Genomic DNA, 15,410 nt, shown 5'->3' with positions numbered 1-15,410 from the left:
CACAGACTTTGCTGCATCAAAGTACTTAACAACATGAAACATCCTAGAAAAAAAAGAGAATTAAAAACATTTGTAATTTCTATTGCTATTTTTTCCCACCAAGATTTTTTATTGTAAACAAAAATAAATAAACTTACATATACTTACAAATATTATATTGAAATACATAGAATGATGATGTTTTAAGACGACTCAACTAACCACAACTTACCTCCCTAGCAAACCAGTTCCATCTACCTTTTTAGGCTATGCAGAATTGGTATGGATACAAAACATCTTCTGTGGGGGAGTAGGACACATTTTTGTTGAACTGTACAAACTTTGGCATACATGCACTTTTCTGACACTTGTGAGACGCTATAAATACTTAAGGAAGTCAGAGTTAAAGGGATATGTAAAAAAGATGGACTTACCTGAAAAGGTTCTATATACAACATTGATTCCATCATGACACAACAATATTGACAACCATGCAAATATCATCTGCAATGACGAACACATGATTCCCTGTTGAAACTTTGATCCATTGGTCAGTAATCACTTGGCTGTACTGTCTTCGAACCCCTTTGAAGGCAAGTTCATCAGGAACAGGTCCAACAAAGTGAAGCCTTTTTAAAGAGTATGACATTTGATCAGTCTGACAAGTAGTTTTCTCAGACAACCGACGTATCATTTGTGTGAGTGGACCTTCAGGCATTCGGACAAGTTTTTTGAGCATTTGAAGGTAGTTCTCATAGGGAAAGGCTGCAATGTAATCCAGACAACCATGCAGCCTTACATCCTGAGCAAGATGAACTAAAATGAGTGAACGTTGTACAAAATAACATCATTGCCATATATTTGGCCAAAATGAGTCACAAACATCTGCAGCAATGTCTCAGAATACGGCCAGTGCAATGAAGACAGTGCTGGGCTTACTAAAATGGCAATGCCAGAAAACAGCAGCATGGAATTGTTGTAAATATTTGTGCCCAGGTAGGAAGGCAGAATGACAGGCCCAATGTACAATAAAAACATCCTAAATTCTGTTGTTTTCCACCTATCAAGTTCCCTCAGTGTTCTGGGTTTCCTGGCAAATTCATTTGCGTAAACCTGTCAAACAATCAGACATCCGGTTGACAATGCTGGCGGGTAAGCGGAATTTCAGAGGACCCCTAAGCCAAATGTTCAGAAGTTTCCTTACAACACCCAAGCACACTGAATGCATGTAATCACCTGGGAACTGAGATACCATCCCTATTCATTAGATTCACATGACGTCACTGTGTTTCTGTGCCGCCATATTTGTGTCCAAATCAGGGCAATCTGGGCACAGATCACAGCATGTCACGTTACCAGAACAAGTGGAGTAGTAGGAGGAAATCAGCAAGAGACCGAAAATGTACGTTATTTGAAAGATGCCAGGATTATATTGTGCTGTTGACTGTGATAGCAGTCGCCAAAAAAACCCCGGACTGCAGTTTTATTCCATCTCAAAAGAGGTACATTTATAGGCGGAATAAATGGTTGACTGCAGGCGGGGTCCGCCCACTATTCAGACATCTCGCTATTCCGACATGTCTCTATTTAGACATCCTGCTATTACGACATCCCTCTATCTAGACATGCCGGTATTCCGACACTTTTTGGTACCGCCATTCCGACACGTCATTTTTCTTTCTTTCTTTTTTGCAGCTGCATACCCAGGCGCGTCTCTCTCTCTTTTTTTCTTTTCAGCATGCCTATCACCAGTTTGATGAGGGAGTGATGTTCTTAATCGGGAGCGTACCTATGTTCCCCGGGTTCTATGTTCTCCGGGTCCTATGTTCCCCATTTTTTCCAAAAAAGCTCCTATGTTCCCCGGTTTGTATGGAACCGGGGAACATAGGTTTGTATGGAACCGGGGAACAGGGGTCATGCCTATGTTCCCACAGCCCTATGTTCCCTCAGCCCTATGTTCCCTCATTTCTAACTTTTGTTGTCACTGAAAATTAGGCCCTATGTTCCCTCAGCCCTTTTATCCCACCATTGGTTGGGTTTAGGCAATGAAGAAAGGAGTTGGTTAAGTTTAGTAAAAAGACCAGGTAGAGGCTAGACAGGCCAGATAGGTAGAGTCCAGATAGGTAGAGAGAGTCCAGAGGGAACATAGGGCTGTGGGAACATAGGCACGCTCCCGGGGAACATAGGACCCTTTATTTAAAAAGAAGGTCCTATGTTCCCCGACCTTCTTTTTAAATAAGGGTCCTATGTTCCCCGCTGTTGCCGGTTGACACACACGCACGTTTTAAGACATGCGTACAGATGTGATACAGTCAGTGGAAGCTTAATAAATAAACACAAAGTCTCCCCCCCGTGTGCAGGTGTGTGTGTGTGTGTGTGTTGGCGCGTGGTGAGGGCGAGTGAGGGAGAGTTTGTTGGTCTGTCCACACGAGAGACGCCGAGGTGACCACGCCAATCCTCTCCCTCGTCCCGCTTGGCTGCAGACGGGCCTTTACAGGGTAACAACACACCATAAATAATCCACTATGATGCTTTGGAATCGCCCCCACACCAGCCGTCCAAACGCAGACTGCCACGGTCCCATTAATGCACCTGTCCGCATTACGCACACAACTTACGGCAAAAAAACAAACAAAACATTCATTCATTCATTCATTACAGGTCCGCACATCCCCGTGCGCAAACGCCAAGGATAATTGATCATGAAAAAAACCTGGGGAGCAAAGCTGCAAATCAACGAGCCCATAGCTCCAACAGACTATAGGCAAAACCCAGTGGATCACTACAAGTTGTTGCAACTTTGGGGAATTACAAACAGGGACCAGGACAGCTTTATAATATGCACAAAGATCCAAAGGAAACGAAAGGTAAAGAAAAAACAAACAAACAAACAAAAAAAGCAACAGCACGAAGTAGTTAAAATGTGTGTTTTACGCATGCCTCTGTGCGTCTGCCTGTTCAGCTCCACCTACACGTAAAATGACATTTGGCTCAGCCAAGACGTCCGTTGTCTATGCTCACAACCATTACAACAAACGAAATTATTCCAAGCAAATCATTTGGTGATTTGAAAGCCTAACAAATTGACATTTTCATTCTTTAAGATGAAGAAACTTTGTCTTGAGCAAAACTTCTTTCCTGCCACTTCTTTCTGTCATTTTACTGCACGTTTGTTACCAGTTTCCATCATATTTGTATCACAATAAATCCTGAGAAAATGTTTATTATAGCAGCAAAAGGAAATGTGCAATAGTAAATCATATGCATTAGGTTCTCAAATCAGCTGTTAATCTGCAGGGAGGGCAGGAGTCATAAACTGAAAAACAAATGTGTAGACGAACAGGAGAGCTGGTAGGAAGAAAGAAAAGAAAGAGTCAGAGCGCAGCGCATCCTGTGGATAAAGATGCATCCGCCGCGATCTCCGTCTCTCTCTCTCTCTCAGTGACGCGCTGTCATTCATTTCAGCACCGAGACAGCGGACAGCGCGCTTGGTCACAGTTCAGCACTAGACAAAAGATATCAGTAGTTCACTCTGTGGCAAATACATCCATGGCACTGTCCATAAGGCAGAAAGAGAACTCAACACTGTCTTCTCCACAAGTAGAAAAATATAATAATAAAATAATAATATAACGCATTTTATAATGGGCTGGGTTGAGGGTGAGGAAGACAGAGTCCTGTCTGTCTGTGTGTGCCTGTAGGTGTGTGAGTGGGGAGGAGCAGAAGAAGTGAGAGCTGTCAGATAAGTTTGTGTTATGTTGTAGTTACGTGGTTGGGACGCTACTGCGGAGCGGAGCCAATTTCATTTCTGTGCCGATTGTGCCAGTTGCGCCAGAGCGCGCACCTCTGTGCCAGGCTCGCGCTCTGCGGCGATTTGTGTTTATTCATTTTAACAGAGATGCTGACCAGAGAGGGATTAATACACACATTCACAGGCTACGCACACACAAGCTACCCACAGACTGAGGGGCCGATGCGCAGCACGGAGAATGCCTCTCACTGATAATAAGTCCCTGCAATCCCGGGTCTTTGGGTGAACAGTGGGGAACATAGGACCTTTTTTTAAAAAAAGGGTCCTATGTTCCCCGGTTCCATACAAAGCGGGGAACATAGGACCTTTTGGGTGAACAGCGGGGAACATAGGACCTTTTTATAAAAGAAGGGTCCTATGTTCCCCGGTTCCATACAAAGCGGGGAACATAGGACCCGGGGAACATAGGGATGATCCCTTCTTAATCTCAACAACTAAACTATCAAGTCGCAAACAAAACTGACACACGTGATAAACAAACAGAACTATGCTGCAGTTTGTTTGTCAAGTTAACCTGTCACCTTCAGCACCACGGACAGCACCGTGGAGCTGCAGCTGTGAGCGTCTGGGCTCTGGGTTTAAGGCCTGGGGCCTCATTTATCAAAACTGTAAGTAAGCAGTGTAAAACTGCTTCTAAAGTTTTGCTTAAGGTGAAAAGACGAAAATGGCGTACACCCAAAATATTTACACCTTTTTCAGATCTATCAAACTGTGCGTAAGCACAACTCTCCTTAATTTCTCTTTGATAAATCACACTGGACCCAAGAATGGTGTGCACTTGAACACACCTCATATTACGCCCCCGGAACCCCCAGACACAACCATATATGGTCAGCACGTGCATATTAATTAGCCATGTGCGCTCTGTGGAGCGGCTACAAAGTGACAACGGAGACAACGGGTGGAGGACGGGGGAAAGAAAGCGAGATACATGGCATCGGGCAATAAATCAGTCAGAAAAATGATCTTGCATTTTAATAAGCTACAATAAAAACAGAAACCTCCCAAATCTCAACAAAAGGGAGCAGAAATCAGAATAATCTTATGTACAATGTGCCCCTTTATCCCCCCCCTCTATTTGTGTATGAGAAACAGTGTCTCAGATGAAAAAAAAAAAAAATGTAATCAATCAATGTCGGAAAAGCGGAATGTTTGAAAAATAGTAAAGTGCCGCTACTCCAACAATGAAAAGAAAAATGTCAGAATGGTGGGACGCTTGAAAAATAATGTTAATGCCGCTATTCCGACAATTAGAAGTCAATGTCGAAATAGCAGCATGTCGGAATAGCAGCATGTAACCCTGCAGGCAGTCTATCAGTGGCAGCTTGGGCTGTGACAAGTCTCAAAAAAAGAGGGGATTCACTTTTTTTTTAATAACATGGATATATTGAATTCTGCATTTTGATTACTTTCTTATTAATTACTCACTGATTCTGCATTTAGGGTCTTTTATTTCTGTATAACAGACCGTTGCTAAGTAAAACGGGCCGTTGCTAGGGACGCCGCTCTGATCAGCAGAGCAGGGCAGAAGAACTATCAAGGATTTTTACCTTGTGTTTCATTTTTACCAGCTTCAGACTAATTGTGATGTTAGAAAAATGACTTGTAGCTTGTTAGAGGGAGAGTGGAGGCTCTCTGCCTCCCACATCGCTGCTGGAAACCAAACCTGCGATCAGAGCGGACGGGCCAGCGCAGTGTCACAGCTGTGACCAGCTGTGTCTGTGCCACCGCGAGTCCGTGACACAAACGTGTCCCGTAACCGTAATCTCTTATGACAGACAGAACTACATAAATGCACACATCGTAACATTTACATGATAATTCATCAATCTACTGATTGATTATCAAAAGCTCGTTGAAAACAACTGCACACGAGTCGACCAGGAGGAGGGTTTGGCGCAAGCAGCGGAGAAGTGACCGGACTTCGGACTTTGATCAACATTACGTCTCAAAATAATTAATTAATTCATAAACTGTGTAATAAGTGGGATAATATAGAGTTTGTCTGTTGTTATAGAGATATAAACCCAGACAGGATGTATGAAACCCTGTCATTTTGTCAAGAAACTGTCATTTCCATCCTGCGGTTTGCATGCTGTCATATGAGGAGACCTGTTAAATTGGACACAAATATGGCGGCCGTCCCTTCAACGTGACGTCATTGCAACCCATGAATACTTCATGGAAAGTACTATGGCCATGGTTACACCCCGCCTTTCCGAAAATAGATTTCCATTCATCGTAATAGCGGGGTTTTCTATTTTTTCTAAAGACTCCGCTATTCCAAAAAGGCTATTGGGGAAACCCCCCCCACTCCGAACGGACAGACGGACGTAATCAGAAAGGAACCGGAGGCTGTGCAGTGCGCAATGCGCATTGATCCTTTTTTCCTTTTTGGGGTCAAATGGATCATGTGCATAATTAACTGCAAAACAAGCAAATACTTCATATTAATGACATATAACGTTCATTATGCTTCTAGCCTGTCAAGCCTCTACCTGGTCTTTTTACTAAACTTAACCAACTCCTTTCTTTATTGCCTAAGCCCAACCAAAGCATCTCCCTCAGTCAGCTGTCAGCACGAGCGGCGGCTGCAGCAGCCTCGCGCCCGTGTGAGCTCAAGCCGGGTTCAGCCATGCTCGAGCGGAGCAGGGGGGGAGAAAAGAGTGTATTTCTATTACTGTGTGGGAGATCTCCAACAACGGAGTCAGGGAGAAAGCAAGTGGGACAGACAAGCTGCAACACAGAGTGTAAACAACGTCACACGGTTCAGCACCTTGGACAGCTGCGGGGGGGCGGGTGTCGGAACAGCTGTGTTTCGGAGTGGGGGTATTTCGGAACAGCGGGGTGTCGGAGTGGAGGTGTGTTGGAATGGAGAGCCGTCCCCTATGACCATCTAGGTGATGTTCTTAATGTTTTTCTGCAAATGATACATCGGTCCTCAGTGGACAAGTGATTAAAGGAAATGTCATTCTTCCAGCGTACTGTCTTGTAAACTTTCTGCACACACTTGTCGCATCCAAAATCAGCCAGCACATCCAGCGTTTCCCATTAATAAACGATAGTGTTTCCCACATGTTTGCAAAGAAACTTTGCGATCCGGTTGTCGTGGTTGCCCCCCCCCCCCCCCCCGGATCGCCTGACGGAGGGGAACTGTATGAGTTTTGCTTTTACCGTGCACTGCTGCCGGCATGCACCCGCCACGTCTCTCTCTCTACGTGGGGGGGGGGGGGGGCGGGGCGGGGGGGGGGGGCAGAGAGAGACAGAGCGAAGCAGCAGCGGACAGAAAGGCTGCGTTGGGCTCAACACACACACATGCCGTGTATATTACAAGAAAATGCGTATGTAACCGTGGCATTTTTTACACCGCTGTTGTTGTTGTTTTGTTTTTTTCACATTTTTACATACATACATCTGTGTTCAAACATTCGGATCATTAAGATCACACCTCTCAAGATCACACTCGACAGTGCTCACTCTCTCCACAAAACATCAGCAGATGATGGCCTACCATCTGGACAGTGGGGTCCTTTTCAAGCCAAAACTGTATGTTGAAAATGTGAAAGTGGTCAGGGTTTCAGAATTGGATCCATATCTTAAGTATTATTATTATTATTATTATTATTATTATTATTATTATAACCTTTATTTAACCAGGTTTGTCCCATTGAGATCCAAGATCTCTTTTGCAAGAGAGACCTGGCCAAGAATGACAGCACATAGTTTCAACACATAGTCACATTAATTAAAAACATATAACAAACGAACAAACAAAACAAAACAAAAAATTGAATTTTCAAAATTAGTTGGAATAATTTACAAGATTAGTCAAACATTTGCACTCAATTAAAACATTTGCACTCCTGAAGCCTGGATGTGATGGAATTGATCATGGACTTGAATACATTCAGAGATACCAGATTTTGGAGTTTGAGTTCTGACTGCAAACTGTTCCATGTACTCGGAGCAGAGAATCTAAAAGCTTTCTTCCCCATTTCTGTTCTCACCTTAGGAACAGTAAAATGACAAAAGTCCTAAGAGCAGAGACTGTAGGCCCTGTTAGTCAAGATTAGAAGGGATGATAAATAAGATGGAATCATCTCAAGAATGGCCTTGTAAATCAGCACATACCAATGGCTCCGTATGAAATACAGATACCCACATCTAGACAGTGTGTCTCTGTCTAAAACGATTCACCTGGATGGGACACAGTATGCGGCGGGCATGATTTTGTCTGCTGGGCAGTGCAGTGGCCTCCCAGAGTTCCATAAGATTGCAACCATTCTTGTCAATGCAGAGGAGGTGGCATTCATTTGTAAAAGACTTTCTTCCTGGTACATTGAACATTTCAGGTCCTATGAGCTTGTTGAACACACCTGTGCAGACCTTCTTGTTCTGGATCCAGATGTGCTGACTGATTACCATCCTCTAGCACAGGGGTGTCAAAGTCATTATAGTTCAGGGGCCGCATTCAGCCTAATTTGATCTCAAGAGGGCCGGAACAGTAAAATGATCGCATTTGCATATTAAACTGTAAATAACAAGAACTCCACATTTTTCCCTTTGTACTTTGTGCAAAGTACATTATTAAGATGTGTACAGTTTATGAGCTATCCTTTTTACAAAAAAATATGAACATTCTGAAATTTAGGGCTGGGCAATATGAACCAAAAGTAATATTTTAATATTTTTTTTAACTGAATGGCAATATAGGATATACATAGGCCTATAGCCTATTTATACTATTTCCATGATGTAATTGTGAGTTTCCACCAATTAGCAGCCAGTAGTGGCTTAATATTTTTGTCAGAGGCAAATCCTTAAAAAGGCTGTCAGTTCTAGGTCAAAACCACATGTGGCAAACGACACAGACAATTGTAGGTATTGGGCTGATATTAAATTGTAGCTATAGGAAAAATACATCTCCCTCTCTCTCTCTCTCTCACACACACACACACACACGCACGCACGCACGCACGCACACACACACACACACACCTGTAGCTGCGCTGTCCCTCTCCCCTCTCTCTGTTCCCCTCCTCTGTTGCTTTGAGCTCCCAGCTGTGCGTGGATACGTAACTACAGGTTATATCTGGGTTATCACCGGGCCAGTTCTGCCCCCAGGCCGGTTCTGCCCCACCAACCCGACCGGACACGCCGGTTCGGATCGAGAATTTGCGCTAATGAGTCCGGCCACGTCGCGCCGGGGCTTCATCAGCAGGTCGGACCGTGTTGGGTTTTAACTTTCAGGCCCAGTGAGAACTCGAGCCGAGCTGGACCAAGAGCAGGACTTTAGCGGTGAATGTCGGTGCTGTCCTTACACTACGCAACGAGCCGCTGTTGTTGTGTTGTAGTAGTCAATACGTGAGAGTCGGCGGCTCTGTGTCTCTGTTGTCCGCTGCAACTTGAGGGAGGGAGGGAGGGAGGGAGGGGCGGGGGGGAGAGGAGAAGTGGCGCTCACTCAATCTGTGAGGGAGGGGCGGGGGAGTGAGCTCAGCAGACTGCTGAGAGAGGGCCAAAAGAAACGGAACTCCAACATTTGTCCCGCGGGCCGGATTGGACCGCCTGGCGGGCCGGTCCCGGCCCGCGGGCCTTGACTTTGACACCTATGCTCTAGCAGCATACACAGTTGGTGGAAAGCTTATGGTGACCCAGAGGACATTCATTCTCCATTAAAGATATTCAAAATGGTATGTTCTTTCTACTCTGCTCTCTCCTCCCCCCTTTTCTCCTCTCCTTACTCTCTCCTCAACATCTCTTCTTCTCTTATCCCCCTCTGTCCCCTCCTCACTCACTTCACTCCCTCTTTTCTCCTCGATCACTCCTCGTCTCTCCTCACCAAGTCTCTTCTCCTGTCCTCTGCTCCCCTCTCTCCTTTCCTCTCTAATACTAGCCCCCCCCCCTTACTATTCATACACTCTTCTTCTCCCCTTTAATCTCATTGGCCAGTCGAGTTCAGTGATCGAAGCAAATGAATACACAGGACACAACAATGCCCCGGTACAGGTTAGAGTAGGTGGCCGCCTGCCTCAGGTTTGATGACCGGGAGACACGCCTCCTCTGGCAAAAATCATTAATCTGTCTTTTCAGCTTTGGGCCTAAGCGGAGTCTTGCCCTACACCGGGAGGGATGTCCCAGCCCGGCGGGGGAGAGGCAAGGAGACGGGCCTTGGACAGCGGGTAGTGTTGGAGCTCACAGAGGGACTTCCCGGTGGCCATACCGTCACGATGGACCACTTTTTTATGTGCTTTGCCCTGGGTGAAGAGCTGGCCCGGAGGAAGCTGGCTATGCTTGGAACCATCCGCCGAAACAAACCAGAACTGGTTTGGCAACTGGTCCAAAACTCTGCTGCTTGAATCATCTCCAGAACCTCCTCCTCCAGTCATATTACATCTGTCCTGTAACAACTCCACTGGCTTCCAATCAAATATTGAATCACCTATAAAATCCTACTCCTCACCTTCAAGGCCATTGACAACCTCGCCCCTCAGTGTTTTGCTGAGCATTTGCATTCAACTCACCCTCCCACCTGCTCGCTTGTCCACAATTTTGTTTTTTGTTTTGTTTGTTCGTTTGTTTTATGTTTTTAATTAATGTGACTATGGGCCCTAGTTTGCTGGCGCAGCGCAGGTGGCGCAAGGTAGCGCAGCCGGTCTAATGCAAGTTTCGACCAGCGCAGCCTAGCGCAAAGTCAGATTGGAAGATTGGCAGATCGCGCTGCGCTGAGATAGGCGTGGCCGTGCAGCAGGGGGAGGCGTCACAGATTCTGCTTGGTGCAGTGGAAGTTTTGTCCGAAAATGTCCCGCCGAGGTTGCGCTGAAAGCTCGCCACCTCCAACCAGGTCTAATCTCAGCGCAGAGCGAAGCGCAGCAGGTGCAGTGGAAGTTTGGCTGACTGACCTGCAGTGCACACACGTCACCAAGACCTCACAGGCAGATCTCCACAGTTCCAGACACATTTCAATGCAATAAATATCCACAATAACCACTATTTAATGCAACTAACGGAATCAACACGTGAATTTATGTCTATATAGATTGTCCCGTCACATCTGACGTCAGATCAAAGCAGAGATCAAAGGCTGTCGGTGCGTAAAGGAAACTCCACCTGAATTAACACAGCAGGGACGAACTGGCACTGAAAAGCAGCTGTGGATGTCCCAAAAGCAGGACTGAGGGTGGATGACTACATGTCGCTGCCGTGTTGAGATACCACTCTGCCCTTGTGATGATCGCTTTATTTATTTATTTACTTATTAATTCATAAGCGCGTGCGACCGCATCACGCAGCCGTAATGAAAAACAAAACACAAATCATTATCTCTTATCTGTTATCAGATAGTCAGTATATAGCCTACTACAGTATACTCAGCATCTCTATCACAGAAAAAAAAAGAGAAAAAAAGAGACGGACAGAGAGAGAGAGAGAGGAGGACAGAGAGAGAGAGAGAGGAGGACAGAGAGAGAGGGAGAGAGAGAGAGCGCGTCCTTTACGCTGATTTAATCCACATGGTCTTTGTTTATGTTGTGATTAGTGTAGCCTACACCTCTCATCTGTCTTACACAGAGTTTGAATAAATGTGAGTTTCTTTATTAGTTTATTAGTTGTTGTTTCTTAGATTGCGCAGCCGTTCTCAGTGTATCAGATCAATCCTGGTTAAGTATATTAGTAAACTCATTATTGGTCACTCTGAGCTCGGACCTCCGGACCAAAACAGCTGTTTCCTCCTGGGAGAGGTTCGGCCTCTGGCGTCGCTGTCTCCTCCGTCCATGTCCAAGTATAAAATGACAAACTTGCAGCGCGCATCACCCGCCGCGCAGTTAAAGGTGAGGAGAGGAGCTCATTTGATTGGTGAAGATCTGACTCGGCTGTGTCAAACCCACTCCACGCCTTTCTCTCCTCCTCCTGTCTCCCTCCCGCCCTCTCTCCTCCCTCTTTGCCGTTTGCGCCGGTGGGAGGGACGAGGGGAGGGGTTGCGCTGGTCTAAGTCTGACTGCGCGGCCCACCAATCTTGCGAAATGGACCTGGGCCACACCCTGTTGGCGTGGCGAAGTTGCGCTGATGTTAGACTTCACCTGGTCGACGAAACTAGGGCCCAAAGTGTTGAAACTATGTGCTGTCATTCTTGGCCAGGTCTCTCTTGCAAAAGAGATCTTGGATCTCAATGGGACAAACCTGGTTAAATAAAGGTTATAATAATAATAATAATAACTATGGGGTCTTCAGCCCCTCAGCCCCTCGCCTCTGGAACTCTCTGCCACAAGACATCATGCACTCAGACTCAGTTACCTCCTTCAAGTCCTGTTTAAAATCTCACCTCTCCAGATTAGCTTATGCACTTTGCACTGCAAACTTGGGCTCCAATTACCGTACAGTTGCACACTGATATTGTTTTATCTATTTAATTGTTATGTTTGCACTTTTGTTGACTTTTTATTCTGTTATTTGCGGTGACCCTGAGTGTCATGAAAGGTGCCTTACAAATCAAATGTAATATACGGATGCATAAGGGACTGTTTCAACACTACAGACTGGGAAGTGCTGCATCCTGAACTGCCCTCTGAACTCCACTGAGGAGGTGGGTGAGAGGAAGACATTAGCCTAACTAATGTCAAACATGAACATCACCTGTCACACCCTGCATGAGACTGCCAGTGTCATTTTTTCATACTGTTGTGCAATATTGTGTAATATTGTTTACCAGGTGCAATATTCTTTTTCATTTACAAGTACTTTTTATATTTATGTTGCACTCTTGTTTTCCTATATTTTTATACTGTTTGTTCTTGTACTCTTGATCTTTTTCTATTTATTCCTTACACTCCTTTTTTTTCCTTTTTTTTTTTACCTCTGTGCTCCCCTGTCAGTGTCACATGATCATAGTGTGAAACAGATGATGATATACAGAACGTGAGGCCGGGTAAATCCTGCAGATGGTCACTCCTCACCTTAAGTGAAACACCGACTAACCTGCTATTAATGTGCACAGGGAAAATGTTTGTGTATGATCTGGTATTTTAGATAATGACCTAGAAGGAATCTGTCTTTAGAAGACGTGTTTTTATCAGAGATAGAGGAAGAAAGTCGTTGTGCTTTTTTGTTCCAGTTACATCAACAGGTTAATTGTTCTCATGTCTTAATTGCTTTTCTGAGATGTCCAATGCAACTCAGTCTCAGGCCAACATAACCTTTGGACTCGGGTTACTGGAGAGAGTGATGCTTTCCACTCTGACTACAGTACCCAGCTATATTTTCTTCATCATTAATGTGACCATGTTGTTCACACTCAGGAGTAAACCGGTTTTTCGTGAGACCTCCCGTTACATTCTTCTCTATAATCTGCTTTTTGCCGACACTGTGCAGATGGCATTGAGCCAGTTCCTGTATTTACTGTCTATTTGTAGAATAATGTTGACATATCCTGTGTGCGGTCTTCTGGTCATGATCACTAATCTCACAAATGAAGTCTCTCCTCTAACACTGGTGGTGATGTCTCTGGAGAGATATGTAGCTGTGTGTTTCCCACTGAGGCATGCAACCATCATCACCATCAAAACCACAGGAGTGGCCATAATTGTGGTTTGGGCCTTTTGTTCACTAAATGTTCTCACTCGAGTTATTTTACTGTTACAATTTCCATTTGAAGAGCTAGAGAGCCTGCAGATGAAAACTTTTTGTGGAACACTTGTCATGTTTCTTGAGCCAACATCTGTTAATTATGACAAAGCCTACACTTGTGTTGTGTTTATTACAGCTACTTTAGTGATCACTTCCTCCTATATTGGTGTGGTGGTAGCAGCCAGGTCAGCCTCTACAGACAAAGCTTCAGTCAGAAAGGCTCGTAACACACTGCTGCTGCATCTGGTGCAGCTGGGCCTCAGTCTCCTTTCAACCATGCACAACTCATTGATCATAGTGATCTCACAAAAGGTCACAAGGACAGTACTCATTCGCATCCTTAATGTTTTTTATGTGTTTATTATAATGCTTCCCAGATGTCTGAGTGCTTTAATCTATGGGCTCAGAGATCAGACCATCAGGCCTGTCCTCTTGTGCCATCTATGCTGCTGTTTGAAACTCTCAGTTGTCTCAGGGAAGGCTAAGGTCTCACTGTAAAAAAAAAAAATTACTTACTAAAAAACTCATATTGTGTGCTCTGCTCATGTCAGAATAACCAGCATTCATTACAGAAAGAGAATATAAATGTTATCCTATAAGGTGTCATAGCCCCCCTTTAATTCCACTTTAAGTGGCGAGACCACACACAGTACACACAGTTTCTTTTTATGAAAACATGTTTTTTGGTATGATGATTAAGTAAAATAAAATTATATTATATGATTTTATACATCACTTGTTTTTGGTTCTCATTTATAGTATTAGACCTATAGTATTATTACACCAATTAGAATTTCTAACCCATATGCTTCTTCAGATACCTCCTTCTCCTCTGTCTTTGTTCTCTTGTTCCTCCTGGATGTCTGAAAAAAGACCTGTTAAAGCTAAAAGCTGGTCCTGTGTCCTCTCGTGGCCTGAATTGAGGATAGTTGTTTCTATTAGGGATGTCCCGATCCGATCACGTGATCGGAAATCGGGGTCGATCACGTGGTTTCAGACTCGATCGGAATCGGACATTACATCCCGATCAGGAATCGGATATATTACATATCTACATGTCAGGGTTTTCCTATCTGTCTAAAGCGAAGACGGGCCGCATGGGGGGCATTCAGATGTATCATCTTTTGCACTCTCAAACACATTACTTTTACTGTAGACGTTCGTCATGTGCGCTCATTACCCAAAGCGACGCGCATTCGGTGCAGCGTGCTTGTGTTTTGTGCATGGTCTGTGGCGCACAGCTCCACGGTGTGTGTGTGTGGCTGCGTCGTCGTGGACAAGTAAGGATATGAAATGACGGCGCTTGCGAGAGTGTGAGAGACGATCGTGTCACAGTGTCAGCTCACTGTTTGTTTGTGTGTGTGTGGCTGCGTTGTTTCACTGCTGACTTCCAAGCAGCTTGTTGTTGATGTTTGAGCGCTACACACACCTGCAGCAACAACAGTCACTGCAGCTTCTACTGAGAGCGAGTCCGACGTAACGCACGTGAGACCGACACACGGACCGACTGCGCAGATGTCGCGGACATTCTTAAACTTCTCATACTGTTGAATAAAAAACTACCGTTGTGTTGCGTGATGGCAGATACAGAACCAGGTATTTATTTAAAGTTAGAGAGGGAGAAGGAACAAGGTGAGCTGGGTGAGGGAGGGAGAAGGAGGGAGGGAGGGAGAAGGAGGGAGGTGGGGGGGGGGGGGGCAGACAGGCAGGAGAGGGTGGGATCAGGGAAGAGAGGCTGGTGATTGAGAAAGACATGATAAGCTATTTTATTTTTGACCAAATGTTCTTGTTGTTGACTTATGGATAACGGCATTAATATTATACTGTGGAGCTACTGTGCTAATATACATTGAGAGTTTACAATACTGCAATAAATGTCATGGGCTTGTTATTGAGGTAGAGTATTATTGTTAGATTGTGATATTGTTACATCCCTAGTAGAGCACAAAGAACAGAAAAATAGTGGGATGATACAGTTGATCTACATTAAAAACTTTACTGC

General features: G+C 44.8%; 1 protein-coding gene across 1 annotated transcript; it reads left to right on the top strand.

Moving 5' to 3' along the window:
- The first annotated feature begins 12,905 nt into the window (after window positions 1-12,905).
- Window positions 12,906-13,906, top strand: LOC146975095 (odorant receptor 131-2-like). Its single transcript, XM_085798979.1, has one exon. It carries the CDS (start codon window positions 12,944-12,946, stop codon window positions 13,904-13,906), a length of 963 nt encoding a protein of 320 aa, XP_085655105.1. The 5' UTR covers window positions 12,906-12,943.
- The last annotated feature ends 1,504 nt before the right edge of the window (window positions 13,907-15,410 follow it).

The sequence above is a fragment of the Trachurus japonicus genome, chromosome 14 (genome assembly GCF_045865225.1).
Source record: "Trachurus japonicus isolate A0001 chromosome 14, Traja_1.0".
Classification (NCBI taxonomy): Eukaryota; Metazoa; Chordata; class Actinopteri; order Carangiformes; family Carangidae; genus Trachurus; species Trachurus japonicus.
This window is presented reverse-complemented; position numbering and strand designations above follow the sequence as displayed.